Source organism: Urocampus carinirostris, chromosome 4, assembly GCF_059441175.1.
Source record: "Urocampus carinirostris isolate Australia breed hairy pipefish chromosome 4, RoL_Ucar_1.0, whole genome shotgun sequence".
In the NCBI taxonomy this organism is placed as follows: domain Eukaryota; kingdom Metazoa; phylum Chordata; class Actinopteri; order Syngnathiformes; family Syngnathidae; genus Urocampus; species Urocampus carinirostris.
Window position 1 is genome coordinate 17,445,576 of NC_142352.1, and position 17,646 is coordinate 17,463,221.

The 17,646-nt window shown below is 43.5% G+C and overlaps 1 protein-coding gene and 8 non-coding genes across 9 annotated transcripts; 8 read left to right on the plus strand and 1 right to left on the minus strand.

The window, feature by feature from the left end:
• Positions 1 to 1,171: 1,171 nt before the first annotated feature.
• On the minus strand, positions 1,172 to 6,881 carry LOC148366950 (uncharacterized). The gene is made up of 2 exons (XM_088333798.1): positions 6,627 to 6,881; positions 1,172 to 4,412 (listed from the first exon to the last, which is right to left on the minus strand). Exons 1-2 carry the CDS (start codon positions 6,766 to 6,768, stop codon positions 3,391 to 3,393), a joined length of 1,164 nt encoding a protein of 387 aa, XP_088189924.1. The 5' UTR covers positions 6,769 to 6,881; the 3' UTR covers positions 1,172 to 3,390.
• A 2,866-nt stretch (positions 6,882 to 9,747) lies between these two features.
• trnar-acg (transfer RNA arginine (anticodon ACG)) lies at positions 9,748 to 9,820 on the plus strand. Its single transcript has one exon. It is a non-coding gene; the product is annotated as a tRNA-Arg (tRNA).
• A 983-nt stretch (positions 9,821 to 10,803) lies between these two features.
• Positions 10,804 to 10,876, plus strand: trnar-acg (transfer RNA arginine (anticodon ACG)). Its single transcript has one exon. It is a non-coding gene; the product is annotated as a tRNA-Arg (tRNA).
• A 980-nt stretch (positions 10,877 to 11,856) lies between these two features.
• Positions 11,857 to 11,929, plus strand: trnar-acg (transfer RNA arginine (anticodon ACG)). Its single transcript has one exon. It is a non-coding gene; the product is annotated as a tRNA-Arg (tRNA).
• Positions 11,930 to 12,559: 630 nt separating this feature from the next.
• On the plus strand, positions 12,560 to 12,632 carry trnar-acg (transfer RNA arginine (anticodon ACG)). Its single transcript has one exon. It is a non-coding gene; the product is annotated as a tRNA-Arg (tRNA).
• Positions 12,633 to 12,912: 280 nt separating this feature from the next.
• Positions 12,913 to 12,985, plus strand: trnar-acg (transfer RNA arginine (anticodon ACG)). The gene has a single exon. It is a non-coding gene; the product is annotated as a tRNA-Arg (tRNA).
• Positions 12,986 to 13,615: 630 nt separating this feature from the next.
• On the plus strand, positions 13,616 to 13,688 carry trnar-acg (transfer RNA arginine (anticodon ACG)). The gene has a single exon. It is a non-coding gene; the product is annotated as a tRNA-Arg (tRNA).
• A 280-nt stretch (positions 13,689 to 13,968) lies between these two features.
• trnar-acg (transfer RNA arginine (anticodon ACG)) lies at positions 13,969 to 14,041 on the plus strand. Its single transcript has one exon. It is a non-coding gene; the product is annotated as a tRNA-Arg (tRNA).
• A 3,260-nt stretch (positions 14,042 to 17,301) lies between these two features.
• trnar-acg (transfer RNA arginine (anticodon ACG)) lies at positions 17,302 to 17,374 on the plus strand. Its single transcript has one exon. It is a non-coding gene; the product is annotated as a tRNA-Arg (tRNA).
• Positions 17,375 to 17,646: the final 272 nt, after the last annotated feature.

Below are 17,646 nucleotides of genomic sequence, written 5' to 3' on the forward strand. Positions count from 1 at the left end.
ACACTCAAGTGTACTTAATGTGTCCGCGATTTACTTCACAACCAGTGTTGTTGCTGTCTCATCAGGACTTTGTTCTAATGGGATCACAGGGCCTTTTATAAACATTTCTGGCAAGAAATATGGGAATGATTGCACCTTGTCTTTTCACAAATATTTGAAACTTGTACTCTTTCACCTATGATGGCTCATGGGATTATTATTTCAATTCGCAAACCTAGTAAAGATCCAAGACATTGAAAACCGAAACCCAATTTCCTTAAGAAACTCCACCTACATTTTCTGCCCCTCATCTCTGTTTAGGTCTAGCCAACATTATTGACCATTCGCATCAGGATTCTTCAAAGGGTGATCAATTCATAATAACCTAAGGCTGGTAATGGATATGATAGATTATAGGGAACTTGTTGAAGGTAATGGCTACCCTCAATTTTACGATCTATACAAAGCTTTAGAATCGGTGGAAGATGGCTTTATCCTCTATGCACTTTAATATAGATTATATATAAAATATATGTAAATATTGAACTTTATGCAACAAAAGATTTGAAATAAACTCAAATTGTATTGAGAAAATAAAACAATGTTAATCTCAACTCAATTTATGGCTACAAAAGGACTTATCTATTATTGGCCGGATCTATCAGGCTAAAATAGAAAGTTCATCTAGATGTATCTATCAAGCATACTTACAAAACAATATCATCAACACTATCAACCAAAAGCACTTCAACTTTATTTAGAAAAATAAACCCCATTACATGAAAAAATGATCAACGGAATAGGAGAACGTGGCCTGAAAGGAATGCCCAAAATAAAACTGATTCAAACATGGATGACCATTAATAATTTGTTCTAGAATTGTATCCCTAACTATATATTCAAAAGGCTTGGAGGAATTGAATTTCATGCAGTAGTACGTTTTAGTCCTTTGTAGTGCGCTATCTTGTCAAGGTATGTGTTAATACCCTTGTTCTATGTTTGCTTGGCTGCTTTAATTGCTCTTTTGTAAGCCAGCTTTACACCGACTGACTGAATGCTAGCTGAGGTTATTCATCTCCACAATCAATTTCTATCACTTAGTAATAAATAGAGAAAAAATAAAAATAGCATCATTTTATCAGAAACTTGAGCAATTTATTACCATAGTTATATACATCTGAACAAAAAGAGACCGTCTTTTTGCTTTCAGTCAAGTGACATAGTCAAGTCACATTTATTTGTATAGCCCTTGATCACAAAATGTCTCAAAGGACTGGACAGGTTACAATTACACCATTACCTGATCTTAAACCAACATGCGGGCAAGGAAAAACTGAAAAACTTCAGAATGAGGAAAATAAGAAACCTTGAGAAGGGGCCTCACAAGTGGTAATCTTTCTAGGATGACCAGGGTTCAGTATTTGTACTTAAGAAATTGACTAAACGGACATTTTCAGCACATTTCTTAAAAAGATGTTGTATTGTTCCTCCTTTCATTTCAGTAAGAAGGTTTCAATCAAGTAAAGAGACAAAAACCGAATCAAAACCCAAAACAAAGGCTGATAAGAGAAGTTTATATCGGGTCCACTTAACACAACTATTACAAAATAAATCACTCAAATCGACAAATAAACTAAGGCCATATTGATTTTGAATCAAATCTAAATTTATGAAAAGGTTGAAGTGAATTTCATTTGGTTGAAATAAATCTCCGTCTCTAAGAGTGTCACAAACTCACAATCCAAATACACGTACATGTCATACAAGAAAAGTACTTTAGAAGAAAAGTCAAGAGTTGAACATAATGAGGAGACATTGTTGCAAATACTGTTTGTATTCATGATTTAAATTACCGTTTTATACTACCGTTCAAAAGTTTCACTCACCCAGACAATAGTGTTTTTCACAAAGAGTTCCATTTTTTTATTGATAAATAAAAATGTACAGACACTGCTCTACTTACAAAACAGATAGGTTCAGGACGATTGTTCATAAGTTGAACTGGTTCCTAAGTTGCTTCAGTGCTAGATTTTGTATGTTTAAGGTTTATATAATTATTTTTAAGGCTTGTATAAGTAACCTGTATTGTTTTGAAAAAATAAACATTTAGTGAAATAATATGCTCTATAAAGATATATAAAGTTGAGTTTAACTTACTTTTGGAAGATTCTCTTTAAGAGGTCCTCCTCCGTGGTCAAAAGTGGCATAAAAAAAGCGTTCTGAGCATTTTCTTATACGCGTCAAGCTTTCTTATTCCACTTTCATTTCAAAAGAAACTGCTCGCCTTTTCTTTACACAAACCATATTGAATGGATGCACAAGATATTAAAGTAAAAACATCAAAGTACTTAGCGTGCTATATACAATACACATAGTACTGTATGTTTACACACGAACCAAGAAGTAGAAGCCGGATTTCTTCTTCGGGGTAGATGCTGGGTGACCTCGCACAGCGCCACACCCCCGTAGCGGCGGAAAGAAGCACTACAGTACTCAGAAAAAGGTGCACACAATACAAAATCTAACTTACAGCAATACCTGGATATTTTTTGACATCCCGAAAAAATGTTCATATCTACCGTTTCACGTAAGTCGAATAGTCGTAAGTAGGGGAGTGTCTGTATAGTCAAGACATTGAGAAAGTTGGAAATAATGATTGTTATTATTTTTTTAATACCTTCAGACTTTGCTTTCGTCAAAGAAAATAATTTTTCAAGCCGCCCCAATCTTTTAAACGGCAATGTACATACCTCATGCATTTAAAAACAACAACTTCAAATTTAGCATTATTCTAAACTTGACTGAGCAAAGGTAAAACGTGTCCTTGACGGTCCAAAGTACATAAACGTGTTCATTCATTGATAGCTGCGATTTCTTCTTTGTACCGTAAGAACACTAAAACAGAGCAGCCGCAAGAGAATGGAATACAATGAATTGAAGGTTCGCAGGTGGAGGAAGCTGAAAAATGGACTACGACAAGTTTTTATTTGTGAGTTTAACTTTGTCATCATTACTTAAACCACAACTAAACTCAGTTTTGCTACCGCTGTATTTTTAAATATGTGCACTTGTGGTGCGAATTGCTCGCACACGTTAATAAAACCCATGGTATCTTATTTTTGGGGAAATGTAATAGAACATTAAAGCACAGAGTATTTGCACCTTGTATGTGCAAAGGGGGCCATGTCATGCAAAGGGGGGCATTTTTCAGTACAACAGCGACCACAGCAGAGGGCACCAGCGCCCCATCGTGCGGTGCGCATCATGTAGTTTTAAATACAGAAATAGAACCAGCTATGGAGACTGCACCTTTTAACACAGTGTGCCCAATGGTATTGAAAATACAGTAAATGCAAACTGAGCTTATATCAAGCAGAAAGATCAATCTTAATTTACACATTTAAATAAAAATTAAAATCTACTCTCACCAGAACACTTGTGATCCCGAGTTTCAACCCGACTTGAAAATCTTTGACTGCAAACTGAACAAGAAAAAGGCTTCTCATCAGTGTGGGTTCTTGTGTGATCTTTCAAAGGTCCTTTTCGTCTGAACTTTAGACCGCAAACTGAGCAGGCGAAAGGTTTCTCACCAGTATGGGTTCTTGTGTGGCGGTTTAGGTGTCCCTGCCGGCTGAATTTTTGACCGCAAACTGAGCATGCAAAAGGTTTCTCACCAGTGTGAATTCTTGTGTGGTATTTTAAGGTCTTACTCTCTGAGAAGTTTTTACCACAAAAAGGGCAGGCAAAGGGTTTTTCACCACTGTGAGTTCTTGTGTGTTTTTCTAAGTGTGATTTCTGGGTGAATGTTTGACTGCAAACTGAGCAGGTGAAAGGTTTCTCTCCAGTGTGGATTCCTGTGTGTCTTTTTAAGTTTTCCTTCTTGGTGAATTTGTGACCACAAACAGAGCAGGAAAAAGGTTTTTCACCAGTGTGGGTTTTTGTGTGGCAGTTAAGGTGTCCTTTTTGGCTGAATGTTTTATTGCAAACAGAGCAGGTAAAGGGTTTTTCACCAGAGTGGACAATGATATGACGTTTCAAAGTACGCTTGTGTCGAAAGGTTTTCCCACAATACGAGCACTTGTTATATGTGTTATCACCTTCTGACTGTTCGTCACCGTCATTTTGTGGAGAGTCGGACGTGTCATCCACGTCGGTTGTCACTTGTTGACGGGAGCTTCTGCTTGGAGACACCTTCTGGATGTCTTCTTCATGTTGATCTTTGGAGGTTAAACGAGTCCCAGTCACGGGAAATAGATGTTCCTCCTTTTTAATGTAAACAGGCTCCAAGTCTTCCTCCTTCTTAACATGAACAAGCTCCAAAGTATCCTCTTCCTCTTTAATGTCAGCCATCTCTAAATACTCATCTTTCTCCTTTTTAATACATGGCAAAATGTTCTTCTGTTGCCAAAGAAAAAGATTATCTTCACTGACATCTGCAAGACAAGACACACATGGTTTGGAAAACCTCTACACACACAAAAAAATGTATTTTTTACAACAAATACATTCAACATAAAACATTTTGGCATTTCAGATAAAAAAAACAAAAACTCCAAAATCCACTACAGTTTTACAGGAGAATGGTTCAGCGAGGAGGTGTTCCATATTTTATTTTTACAAAGTATCGCCTACCGTAATCACAATTGACGTTTAAAATCACACGAAGCGGGTGTACCACGTGACTCATTCAGTAACGGATTTGCTAGCTTTGAGTGAAGTTCGGATTAAAAGTGGCAAAGAAACGCCCCAGAGTTGAACCATGTAAAATATTTACTCCAAAACACACAATAATGCCGACAGATAAACAAATTTGACACAAAGCATCTCTGCATCAATGGACGTTCCTTATTTCTAGCTGTCTGTTTAACCCCATACTTCCCGTTTACAAATAGACTAGTAAAATGTATTTCCATAGGCCATAACATCTGAACCTTTGATTGACATCTCTTTCAGACAATTGCAGGCGTTGTTTAACGGTCCACAGCCCGCATTGGCCTATACGGGCCTATATTGCTAAAAAAGATAACGCCTCCGTTACCTCCATAAGAATTTAGCCAAATGTGACCGATTCAAATGATGATTGAAACATTGGTTGGCCAAAAAAATCCTGAATAAATCAATACTAAGATTCTGCTATTGTATTCAAATTAGACCCTGAAATGATTGTCCGTCATGCCACTAGTAATTCATTTTTATGCAACATTTTTACACACAAGTGTGCACAATAGTGATATAAAAGAGAAAGAGAATTCAAACGTTTACAACTCTTTCACAATGTCTAAAAAATGGCCAAAGTCAAATACACGTTTGCAAATGTTTTAGTGTGGTAAACTAATGGCCACTTTAAAATGCCTAAACGTACCCTTAGAAAATTGTGTAAAATACAATGTTAATTTTTTCAGATTGTGATCCAATTTGACAAGGTACCCAGTAAATTCCCAAGCTTTTGTCTCACCTGTTTTCCAGGCATATAATTGCAATTTTAAAAAAAATCTGGCAAGAATAAAAACCTTCTATTTCCTTTATTTCTCTATGTTCTAACTACTAAATGTTAGTACCACTTAGAGTGATTATTTTGAACTGTCCATATTCTCTATATGGTTCAAGAACATCATTCAATTTACTTAAGGTGCATCTTAGTTTGGGATTTTATGCGAATTTACACAGACGTTAATGAGTTATTGCACTATTCACGTGCATATATATATATATATATATATATATATATATATATATATATGGGCGACTGAGTAGTTGGCGCATCTGCGGCACAGTTCTGAGGTCATGCGATTAAATCAAGCTACCGGCCTTCCTGTGCAAAGTTTGCATGTACTCCCCGTGCTGGGGTGGGTTTCCTCCATGCACTCCGGTTTCCTCACATATTCCAAAAACATGCATGTGGGGTTAATTGGCCAGTCCAAATTGTCCCTAGGTGTGAATGAGCAAGTGAGTTGTATGTCTCTGTGTGCCCTGTGACTAGCTGGCAACCAGTTCAGGGTGTCCCCTGCCCACTGCCCGAAGACAGCTGGTATGGGCTCCAGCACCCCTGAGACCCTTCTGAGGATAAGCGGTGCAGATAATGGATGGAATATACATATATATATATATATATATATATATATATATATATATATATATATATATATATATATATCAATTATTGTATGCAGGGCATATTTTACACCCCAGTCTTATTGCATGCACCAAGCATCGTACTGTATACATTGTTCAGTCTACATGATGGCATAGTCATCTTGAAGTCCCTATGTGTATGTGTGGACCATTTCCCTGCAGGGCTTCACTGTTTTATGGGACATCATTTGCCATCACTAAATAAAGGCGATTCTAAGCTACTGTTTGCTCACAACCTCATTATTTGTGTAACCTGAGCAGAAGAGAAACCTCCAAATTCATGCAGGACATGCGGGCCTTAAGCACCAGAGTGCCCAGGTATTTTATGAATTGGTTCATTTCTATTTTGTCCACTTAAAGCGTATACTTGATTCGGTCTCCACGACAACCAAACGACAACCCCCTAGCAGCCGTATTAAGAAAATCAAAAAGAAAAGTAACAAAATAAATTGTAAATGGACTCCAGGAGTCGAAAAGAAGATACCAAAGATGTTACAAGAATTAAAGTGACCAACCTGCTCCATTCAATACTAGTTGTAGCCGCTTGCTAGTGCTAGCTTGGTCCCGTCGTCGATACCTTCGCTCGGTGTCCTCTTGCGCTTCCAGAAGCTCCTCTTTGAAATTTCCTTTCCATTTTGAGCGCATTTTAGTAGCCATTAAAGCTCACCGTCGGACAAATTAAATTGATATTTTCCCGCTCGGTTGGAGCGAAATGAGACTTAGCCATAAATAACCTCAGAGTGACTCGGAAGAACAAATGAGGTTGACGGAAATCCAACGAAATAACTTTCAGTTCAAAAAGAGCTCACCTTATGATTTTTATGCTGCATTAGTTTGGTATATTTTATGAAGCATTTTCTTGAGAAATGATACTGATTTTTCTTAGAAGTTTTGAGAAAGAATTTAGAAAGGACTGCAAAGCATTTGCTAACCGCAAACTTTAAGGGAACAAGGCATCTTGAGGAGTCATTCCCACATTTCCAGAATCACAGGGGGAAAAATAGTAAAGGAATCCAGAATTGCAGATATTTTTAAAATACTTGATAATTGATAACACTCCGAGTGGCGTGCCTATTGCAAGTCTAAGCTAGTTGGGTCAAACTATCAGAGTCTTCTAGTATATGTGGACGGAGCCAAAAATAAATGAAAAACAGAATGCCAGTGTTATGCAGATAAATGCATCCCTGCCGGGATTTGCATCCCCTAGCTACTATAAGCACGTTTACCTCGTTTTATCTCACTTTTATATCACTTTTCAGGAATGTAATGGCGAACATATAACCTAAACCACTTTGTCTTGCATCTGTTGGGAAAGTAATAAAACTTAAACCATTCCGTCTTTGTATTTGTTGTGAATGTAATCGAACGGTAATGCACACCGTATATAAATCACTTTTGAGAACTGTTATGCACTCTACGATAAAGCTTATTATGCTGAAATAATCTTTATCGTAGAGTGCATAACAGTTTTAATATGAGCGATTTGAGTAGAAAAAGGCAAAATAAACATGTTACCTGCTCAAAATTGATTTAAATACGGTGTAGATTAGCGTTTGATTACATTCACAAAAAAATACAAAAACAGAATGTTTGAATTGTATTACATTCCCAACAAATGCAAGACGGAGTGGTTTTGGTATATGTTTGCCAGTACATTCCCGAAAAGTGATATAAAACGAGGTAAAAGTGGTTGTAGTAGCCAGGGGATGCAAATCTCGGCAGGGATATATTTCTCGGCATAACACCGGCTCAAAGTGCTACCTATGGATCCACCCAACGCCATAATAAAACAAGACGAATAACCTACTTTAACTTTGAGATGTTTTTCTCATTTATAATTTTATACATACAACATTTGTAGTGTTCTTTAGACTAGAGTAGTGAGTGACTGTACTTGATTATGTCTAAACTTCTGTGTGCACATAAATGGTTATTTATTTACCTCGATTCTATCTATCTATCTATCTATCTATCTATCTATCTATCTATCTATCTATCTATCTATCTATCTATCTATCTATCTATCTATCTATCTATCTATCTATCTATCTATCTATCTATCTATCTATCTATCTATCTATCTATCTATCTATCTATCTATCTATCTATCTATCTATCTATCCCAAACATTTTTGCACCATGGCCAACCCAAATTTTCAAACACCCAAACAAGTTAAGCACCTCAGTGTCTGAACTGGGCATGCTTTTGACCCTCGAGACGGGAGGGGACACAACATAACACAGGGCCAGTGGCGCAATGGATAACGCATCTGACTAGGGATCAGAAGATTCTAGATTTGACTCCAGGCTGGCTCGAATATTATGTCCCTCTGGTGGGGGCCCTCCCCTCGTGAGAGACAAGAGGATTCTCCACCAGTAGTCCGCTGCGTGTTGTAGGAAGCGTCTAAAGGGGACTGAGAATCCTCTCCTCTCTATTTCCACTTCCTAAGAGACAATAACGCAAAATCCATACCCAAACATTTTTGCACCATGGCCAACCCAAATGCTCAAACACCCAAACAAGTTAAGCACCTCAGCGTCTGAACTGGGCATGCTCTTGACCCTCGAGATGGGAGGGGACACAACATAACACAGGGCCAGTGACGCAATGGATAACGCGTCTGACTATGGATCAGAAGATTCTAGGTTCGACTCCTGGCTGTTTTGAATGATATATCGCTGGGGTTAAGGGCCTTCCTCTCATGAGAGAGAAGAGGATTCTCCCACTGTAGTCCGCTGCATGTTGTAGGAAGCGTCTAAAGGGGAATGATAATCTTTTCCTCTCTATTTCCACTTCCTAAGAGACAACAAGGCAAAATCCATACCCAAATATTTTTGCACCATGGCCAACCCAAATGCTCAAACACCCAAACAAGTTAAGCACCTCAGCATGCTTTTGATCCTCCAGATGGTAGGGGACACAACATAACACAGGGCCAGTGGCGCAATGGAAAACGCGTTAGACTACGGATCAGAAGATTCTAGTTTCGACCCCTGGCTGGTTTGAATATTATGTCCCTCTGGTGGGGGCCCTCCCCTCGTGAGAGACAAGAGGATTCTCCCACTGTATTCCGCTGCATGTTGTAGGAAGTGTCTAAAGGGGAATGAAAATCCTTTCCTCTCTATTTCCACTTCCTAAGAGACAACAAGGCAAAATCCATACCCAAACATTTTTGCACCATGGCCAACCCAAGTGCTCAAACACCCAAACAAGTTAAGCACCCCAGCGTCTCAACTGGGCATGCTTTTGATCCTTCAGATGGGAGGAAACGCAACATAATACAGGGCCAGTGGCGCCATGGAGAACGCGTCTGACTACAGATCAGAAGATTCTTGGTTCGACTCCTGGCTTGCTCGATTGTTAAATCCCTGTGTTTAAGGGCCCTCCTCTCATGAGAGAGAAGAGGATTCTCCCACTGTATTCCGCTGCATGTTGTAGGAAGCGTCTAAAGGGGAATGATAATCCTTTCCTCTCTATTTCCACTTCCTAAGAGACAACATGGCAAAATCCATACCCAAACATTTTTGCACCATGGCCAACCCAAATTTTCAAACACCCAAACAAGTTAAGCACCTCAGTGTCTGAACTGGGCATGCTTTTGACCCTCGAGATGGGAGGGGACACAACATAACACAGGGCCAGTGGCGCAATGGATAACGCGTCTGACTACGGATCAGAAGATTCTAGGTTCGACTCCTGGCTGGCTCGAATGTTATATCGCTGGGGTTAAGGGCCTTCCTCTCATGAGAGAGAAGAGGATTCTCCCACTGTAGTCCGTTGCATGTTGTAGGAAGCGTCGAAAGGGGAATGATAATCCTTTCCTCTCTATTTCCACTTCCTAAGAGACAACAAGGCAAAATCCATACCCAAATATTTTTGCACCATGGCCAACCCAAATGCTCAAACACCCAAACAAGTTAAGCACCCCAGCGTCTCAACTGGGCATGCTTTTGATCCTCCAGATGGGAGGGGACACAACATAACACAGGGCCAGTGGCGCCATGGAAAACGCGTCTGACTACAGATCAGAAGATTCTTGGTTCGACTCCTGGCTTGCTTGATTGTTAAATCCCTGTGTTTAAGGGCCCTCCTCTCATGAGAGAGAAGAGGATTCTCCCACTGTATTCTGCTGCACGTTGTAGGAAGCGTCTAAAGGGGAATGATAATCTTTTCCTCTCTATTTCCACTTCCTAAGAGACAACATGGCAAAATCCATACCCAAACATTTTTGCACCATGGCCAACCCAAATGTTCAAACACCCAAACAAGTTAAGCACCTCAGTGTCTGAACTGGGCATGCTTTTGACCCTCGAGATGGGAGGGGACACAACATAACACAGGGCCAGTGGCGCAATGGATAACACATCTGACTAAGGATCAGAAGATTCTAGGTTTGACTCCTGGCTGGCTCGAATGTTTTATCGCTGGGGTTGAGGGCCTTCCTCTCATGAGAGAGAAGAGGATTCTCCCACTGTAGTCCGCTGCATGTTGTAGGAAGCGTCTAAAGGGGAATGATAATCTTTTCCTCTCTATTTCCACTTCCTAAGAGACAACAAGGCAAAATCCATACCCAAACATTTTTGCACCATGACCAACCCAAATGCTCAAACTCGCAAACAAGTTAAGCATCTCAGCGTCTGAACTGGGCATGCTTTTGACCGTCCAGATGGGAGGGGACACAACATAACACAGGGCCAGTGGCGCAATGGATAACGCGTCTGACTACGGATCAGAAGATTCTAGGTTCGACTCCTGGCTGGCTCAAATGTTATATCGCTGGGGTTAAGGGCCTTCCTCTCATGAGAGAGAGAGGATTCTCCCACTGTAGTCCGTTGCATGTTGTAGGAAGCGTCTAAAGGGGAATGATAATCCTTTCCTCTCTATTTCCACTTCCTAAGAGACAACAAGGCAAAATCCATACCCTAACATTTTTGCACCATGGCCAACCCAAATGCTCAAACACCCAAACAAGTTAAGCACCTCAGCGTCTCAACTGGGCATGCTTTTGATCCTCCTGATGGGAGGGGACATAACTTAACACAAGGCCAGTGGCGCAATGAAAACGCGTTTGGCTACGGATCAGAAGATTCTATGTTCGACCCCTGGCTGGTTTGAGTATTATGTCCCTCTGGTGGGGGCCCTCCCCTTGTGAGAGACAAGAGGATTCTCCCACTGTATTCCGCTGCATGTTGTAGGAAGCGTCTAAAGGGGAATGATAATCCTTTTCCTCTCTATTTCCACTTCCTAAGAGACAACATGGCAAAATCCATACCCAAACATTTTTGCACCATGGCCAACCCAAATGTTCAAACACCCAAACAAGTTAAGCACCTCAGTGTCTGAACTGGGCATGCTTTTGACCCTCGAGATGGGAGGGGACACAACATAACACAGGGCCAGTGGCGCAATGGAAAACGCGTTTGACTACGGATCAGAAGATTCTAGGTTCGACCCCTGGCTGGTTTGAATATTATGTCCCTCTGGTGGGGGCCCTCCCCTCGTGAGAGACAAGAGGATTCTCCCACTGTATTCCGCTGCATATTGTAGGAAGCGTCTAAAGGGGAATGATAATCTTTTCCTCTCTATTTCCACTTCCTAAGAGACAACAAGGCAAAATCCATACCCAAACATTTTTGCACCATGACCAACCCAAATGCTCAAACTCGCAAACAAGTTAAGCATCTCAGCGTCTGAACTGGGCATGCTTTTGACCGTCCAGATGGGAGGGGACACAACATAACACAGGGCCAGTGGCGCAATGGATAACGCGTCTGACTACGGATCAGAAGATTCTAGGTTCGACTCCTGGCTGGCTCAAATGTTATATCGCTGGGGTTAAGGGCCTTCCTCTCATGAGAGAGAAGAGGATTCTCCCACTGTAGTCCGTTGCATGTTGTAGGAAGCGTCTAAAGGGGAATGATAATCCTTTCCTCTCTATTTCCACTTCCTAAGAGACAACAAGGCAAAATCCATACCCTAACATTTTTGCACCATGGCCAACCCAAATGCTCAAACACCCAAACAAGTTAAGCACCTCAGCGTCTCAACTGGGCATGCTTTTGATCCTCCTGATGGGAGGGGACATAACTTAACACAAGGCCAGTGGCGCAATGAAAACGCGTTTGGCTACGGATCAGAAGATTCTATGTTCGACCCCTGGCTGGTTTGAGTATTATGTCCCTCTGGTGGGGGCCCTCCCCTTGTGAGAGACAAGAGGATTCTCCCACTGTATTCCGCTGCATGTTGTAGGAAGCGTCTAAAGGGGAATGATAATCCTTTTCCTCTCTATTTCCACTTCCTAAGAGACAACATGGCAAAATCCATACCCAAACATTTTTGCACCATGGCCAACCCAAATGTTCAAACACCCAAACAAGTTAAGCACCTCAGTGTCTGAACTGGGCATGCTTTTGACCCTCGAGATGGGAGGGGACACAACATAACACAGGGCCAGTGGCGCAATGGATAACGCATCTGACTACGGATCAGAAGGTTCTAGGTTCGACTCCGGGCTGGCTCGAATGTTAACATTGCTGGGGTTAAGGGCCTTCCTCTCATGAGAGAGAAGAGGATTCTCCCACTGTAGACCACTGCATGTTGTAGGAAGCGTCTTAAGGGGAATGATAATCTTTTCCTCTCTATTTCCAATTCCTAAGAGACAACAAGGCAAAATCCATACCCAAATATTTTTGCACCATGGCCAACCCAAATGCTCAAACACCCAAACAAGTTAAGCACCTCAGCGTCTCAACTGGGCATGCTTTTGATCCTCCAGATGGTAGGGGACACAACATAACACAGGGCCAGTGGCGCAATGGAAAACGCGTTTGACTACGGATCAGAAGATTCTAGGTTCGACCCCTGGCTGGTTTGAATATTATGTCCCTCTGGTGGGGGCCCTCCCCTCGTGAGAGACAAGAGGATTCTCCCACTGTATTCCGCTGCATATTGTAGGAAGCGTCTAAATGGGAATGATAATCCTTTCCTCTCTATTTCCACTTCCTAAGAGACAACAAGGCAAAATCCATACCCAAACATTTTTGCACCATGGCCAACCCAAGTGCTCAAACACCCAAACAAGTTAAGCACCCCAGCGTCTCAACTGGGCATGCTTTTGATCCTCCAGATGGGAGGGGACGCAACATAACACAGGGCCAGTGGCGCCATGGAAAACGCGTCTGACTACGGATCAGAAGATTCTTGGTTCGACTCCTGGCTTGCTCGATTGTTAAATCCCTGTGTTTAAGGGCCCTCCTCTCATGAGAGAGAAGAGTATTCTCCCACTGTGGCTGCTGCATGTTGTAGGAAGCGTCTAAAGGGGAATGATAATCCTTTTCCTCTCTATTTCCACTTCCTAAGAGACGACATGGCAAAATCCATACCCAAACATTTTTGCACCATGGCCAACCCAAATGTTCAAACACCCAAACAAGTTAAGCACCTCAGTGTCTGAACTGGGCATGCTTTTGACCCTCGAGATGGGAGGGGACACAACATAACACAGGGCCAGTGGCGCAATGGATAACGCGTCTGACTACGGATCAGAAGATTCTAGGTTCGACTCCGGGCTGGCTCGAATGTTAACATTGCTGGGGTTAAGGGCCTTCCTCTCATGAGAGAGAAGAGGATTCTCCCACTGTAGACCACTGCATGTTGTAGGAAGCGTCTAAAGGGGAATGATAATCCTTTCCTCTCTATTTCCACTTCCTAAGAGACAACAAGGCAAAATCCATACCCAAACATTTTTGCACCATGGCACACCCAAATGCTCAAACACGCAAACAAGTTAAGCACCTCAGCGTTTGAACTGGGCATGCTTTTGACCCTTCAGATGGGAGGGGACACAACATAACACAGGGCCAGTGGCGCAATGGATAACGCGTCTGACTACGGATCAGAAGATCCTAGGTTCGACTCCTGGCTGGCTCGAATGTTATATCGCTGGGGTTAAGGGCCTTCCTCTCATGAGAGAGAAGAGGATTCTCCCACTGCAGTCTGCTGCATCTTGTAGGAAGCGTCTAAAGGGGAATGAAAATCCTTTCCTCTCTATTTCCACTTCCTAAGAGACAACAAGGCAAAATCCATACCCAAACATTTTTGCACCATGGCCAACCCAAGTGCTCAAACACCCAAACAAGTTAAGCACCCCAGCGTCTCAACTGGGCATGCTTTTGATCCTCCAGAAGGGAGGGGACACTGTAGTGGGTTGTACATAATTCACCCACGGAACTATTGTTTAGTTAGCGAGTTCCTAGGGGGACTCTTAATTCGACCGGTTCTAGCCACTCTCGTGTGTTTGTTTTGGTTATCGCAAGTTTACATGTTATTAAAGCAGCGTCCTTTGGCACCTTTGTTTGACACTCCGCCTACGACTCCCGTCTCTGCTCGCTACATTGGTGACCCCGACATTAGTCTCGTGGAAGTTTCCGAGGCTGTGCATACTACTGAGCATACCGTCATGGCATACGCGCCCGTTCTCAAGCTCCCCGAGTTCTGGGAGTCATCAGTGCTAACGTGGTTCGCACAAGCAGAAGCTCGATTCGCCCTGCACGGAATCACTAACGATGACTCTCGCTATTACCACGTGGTGTCTGCTCTGGGGAGCTCAACTGCAGCCAGAGCGGTGAGTTTCATCACATCCCCTCCTGAACTGGATAAATATAAGGGACTGAAGGCATATCTCCTCAGAATCTTTGAACTGTCGCGTTCTGAGCGTGCTCGACGCCTCCTTGCTATTCAGGGCTTAGGAGACAGTAAGCCATTGGATCACATGGAAATGATGTTAAACTTGCTTGGCACCGAAGAGCCAAATTTTCTTTTCATTGAACTTTTTCTGCGTCACATGCCGCCGCATGTCCAGACGGCGCTTGCAAATACAACCATTACAGATCCGCGTGCACTGGCAGAGGAAGCGGACCGGTTTTTCCTGGCCACGCATAGATACACACATGAGGTGCTGGCCCCTACACGCGCCTACACACCATCAAGTGCGACGCCCCCAGCCAGCAAGGCACGCGCGGCCACCGACGATCAGAATGTGTCAGGTCTGTGTTACTACCATGCACGTTTTGGGCCCAGGGCCAAGAAGTGCCGTCCCCCTTGCACCTCCAACGCGACGGGAAACTTCGAGGCCTGCACTCTGTAGCGGCCGTGAGTGCAGGCGCAAGAAACCGGCTACTGTTCATCCGGGACGCCATCTCCGGCCAAAAGTTCTCGTGTGACACCGGCGCCCAGAGGAGCGTCCTCCCTGCCACTGTGGACGATGTGGGGGGGGGAACACATGGACCTCCATTAACTTCTGCCAATGACACCCCCATCCGCACATACGGGACACGGACAGTGGACGTGTGTTTTGGGGGTCAGCAGTTTACATGGGACTTTGTCACTGCGGATATTGCTTTTCCTCTTCTTGGTGCAGATTTTCTGTGTGCCAATGGATTACTCGTCGATGTGAAAAATGGCCGCCTCGTTGACGCATTGAATTTCTCCTCTCTCGCGTGTGTCCGCGACAAGGGGATTTTTGAGGGTCTGTCCAGCTCTCTCTTGGACGGTGATATTTACCACCGGCTCCTCGCCGAGTTCCCCAGTCTGGCGAAGCCCACCTTCTCAGCCTCCACGACCAGACATGGGGTTGAGCACCACATTGAAACCAAGGGGCCCCCGGTTCATGCCAGGGCCCGACGACTCAATCCAGACAGACTGGCAGTTGCTAAATCCGAATTTGCTAACATGGAACGTCTCGGCATCATTCGCCGATCAGACAGCCCCTGGGCCTCTCCATTACACATGGTCCCGAAACCAGGCGGTGGCTGGCGCCCATGCGGGGACTATCGCCGCCTTAACGAGGCTACCACGCCCGACCGTTACCCGGTCCCGCACATTCAAGACTTCTCTGCACACCTGGCGGGCAAACTTCTCTTTTCCAAGGTGGACCTCGTGCGCGGATACCACCAACTGCCAGTGCATCCCTCAGATATACCGAAGACGGCCGTGATAACTCCATTTGGGTTGTTCGAATTTCTCAGGATGCCGTTCGGACTGAAAAATGCCGCTCAGTCCTTCCAAAGGCTGATGGATTCAGTGCTCAGGGACATGCCTTTTGTGTTCGTCTACCTGGACGACACAACATAATACAGGGCCAGTGGCGCCATGGAAAACGCGTCTGACTACAGATCAGAAGATTCTTGGTTCGACTCCTGGCTTGCTCGATTGTTAAATCCCTGTGTTTAAAGGCCCTCCTCTCATGAGAGAGAAGAGGATTCTCCCACTGTGGCTGCTGCATGTTGTAGGAAGCGTCTAAAGGGGAATGATAATCCTTTTCCTCTCTATTTCCACTTCCTAAGAGACAACAAAGCAAAATCCATACCCAAATATTTTTGCACCATGGCCAACCCAAATGCTCAAACACCCAAACAAGTTAAGCACCTCAGCGTCTCAACTGGGCATGCTTTTGATCCTCCAGATGGGAGGGGACACAACATAACACAGGGCCAGTGGCGCAATGGAAAATGCGTTTGACTACGGATCAGAAGATTCTAGGTTCGACCCCTGGCTGGTTTGAATATTATGTCCCTCTGGTGGGGGCCCTCCCCTCGTGAGAGACAAGAGGATTCTCCCACTGTATTCCGCTGCATAGTGTAGGAAGCGTCTAAAGGGGAATGATAATCCTTTCCTCTCTATTTCCACTTCCTAAGAGACAATAAGGCAAAATCCATACCCAAACATTTTTGCACCATGACCAACCCAAATGCTCAAACACGCAAACAAGTTAAGCACCTCAGCGTTTGAACTGGGCATGCTTTTGACCCTTCAGATGGGAGGGGACACAACATAACACAGGGCCAGTGGCGCAATGGAAAACGCGTTTGACTACGGATCAGAAGATTCTAGGTTCGACCGCTGGCTGGTTTGAATATTATGTCCCTCTGGTGGGGGCCCTCCCCTCGTGAGAGACAAGAGGATTCTCCCACTGTATTCCGCTGCATATTGTAGGAAGCGTCTAAAGGGGAATGATAATCCTTTCCTCTCTATTTCCACTTCCTAAGAGACAATAAGGCAAAATCCATACCCAAACATTTTTGCACCATGGCACACCCAAATGCTCAAACACGCAAACAAGTTAAGCACCTCAGCGTTTGAACTGGGCATGCTTTTGACCCTTCAGATGGGAGGGGACACAACATAACACAGGGCCAGTGGCGCAATGGATAACGCGTCTGACTACGGATCAGAAGATTCTAGGTTCGACTCCTGGCTGGCTCGAATGTTATATTGCTGGGGTTAAGGGCCTTCCTCTCATGAGAGAGAAGAGGATTCTCCCACTGCAGTCTGCTGCATCTTGTAGGAAGCGTCTAAAGGGGACTGAGAATCCTCTCCTCTCTATTTCCACTTCCTAAGAGACAATAACGCAAAATCCATACCCAAACATTTTTGCACCATGGCCAACCCAAATGCTCAAACACCCAAACAAGTTAAGCACCTCAGTGTCTGAACTGGGCATGCTTTTGACCCTCGAGACGGGAGGGGACACAACA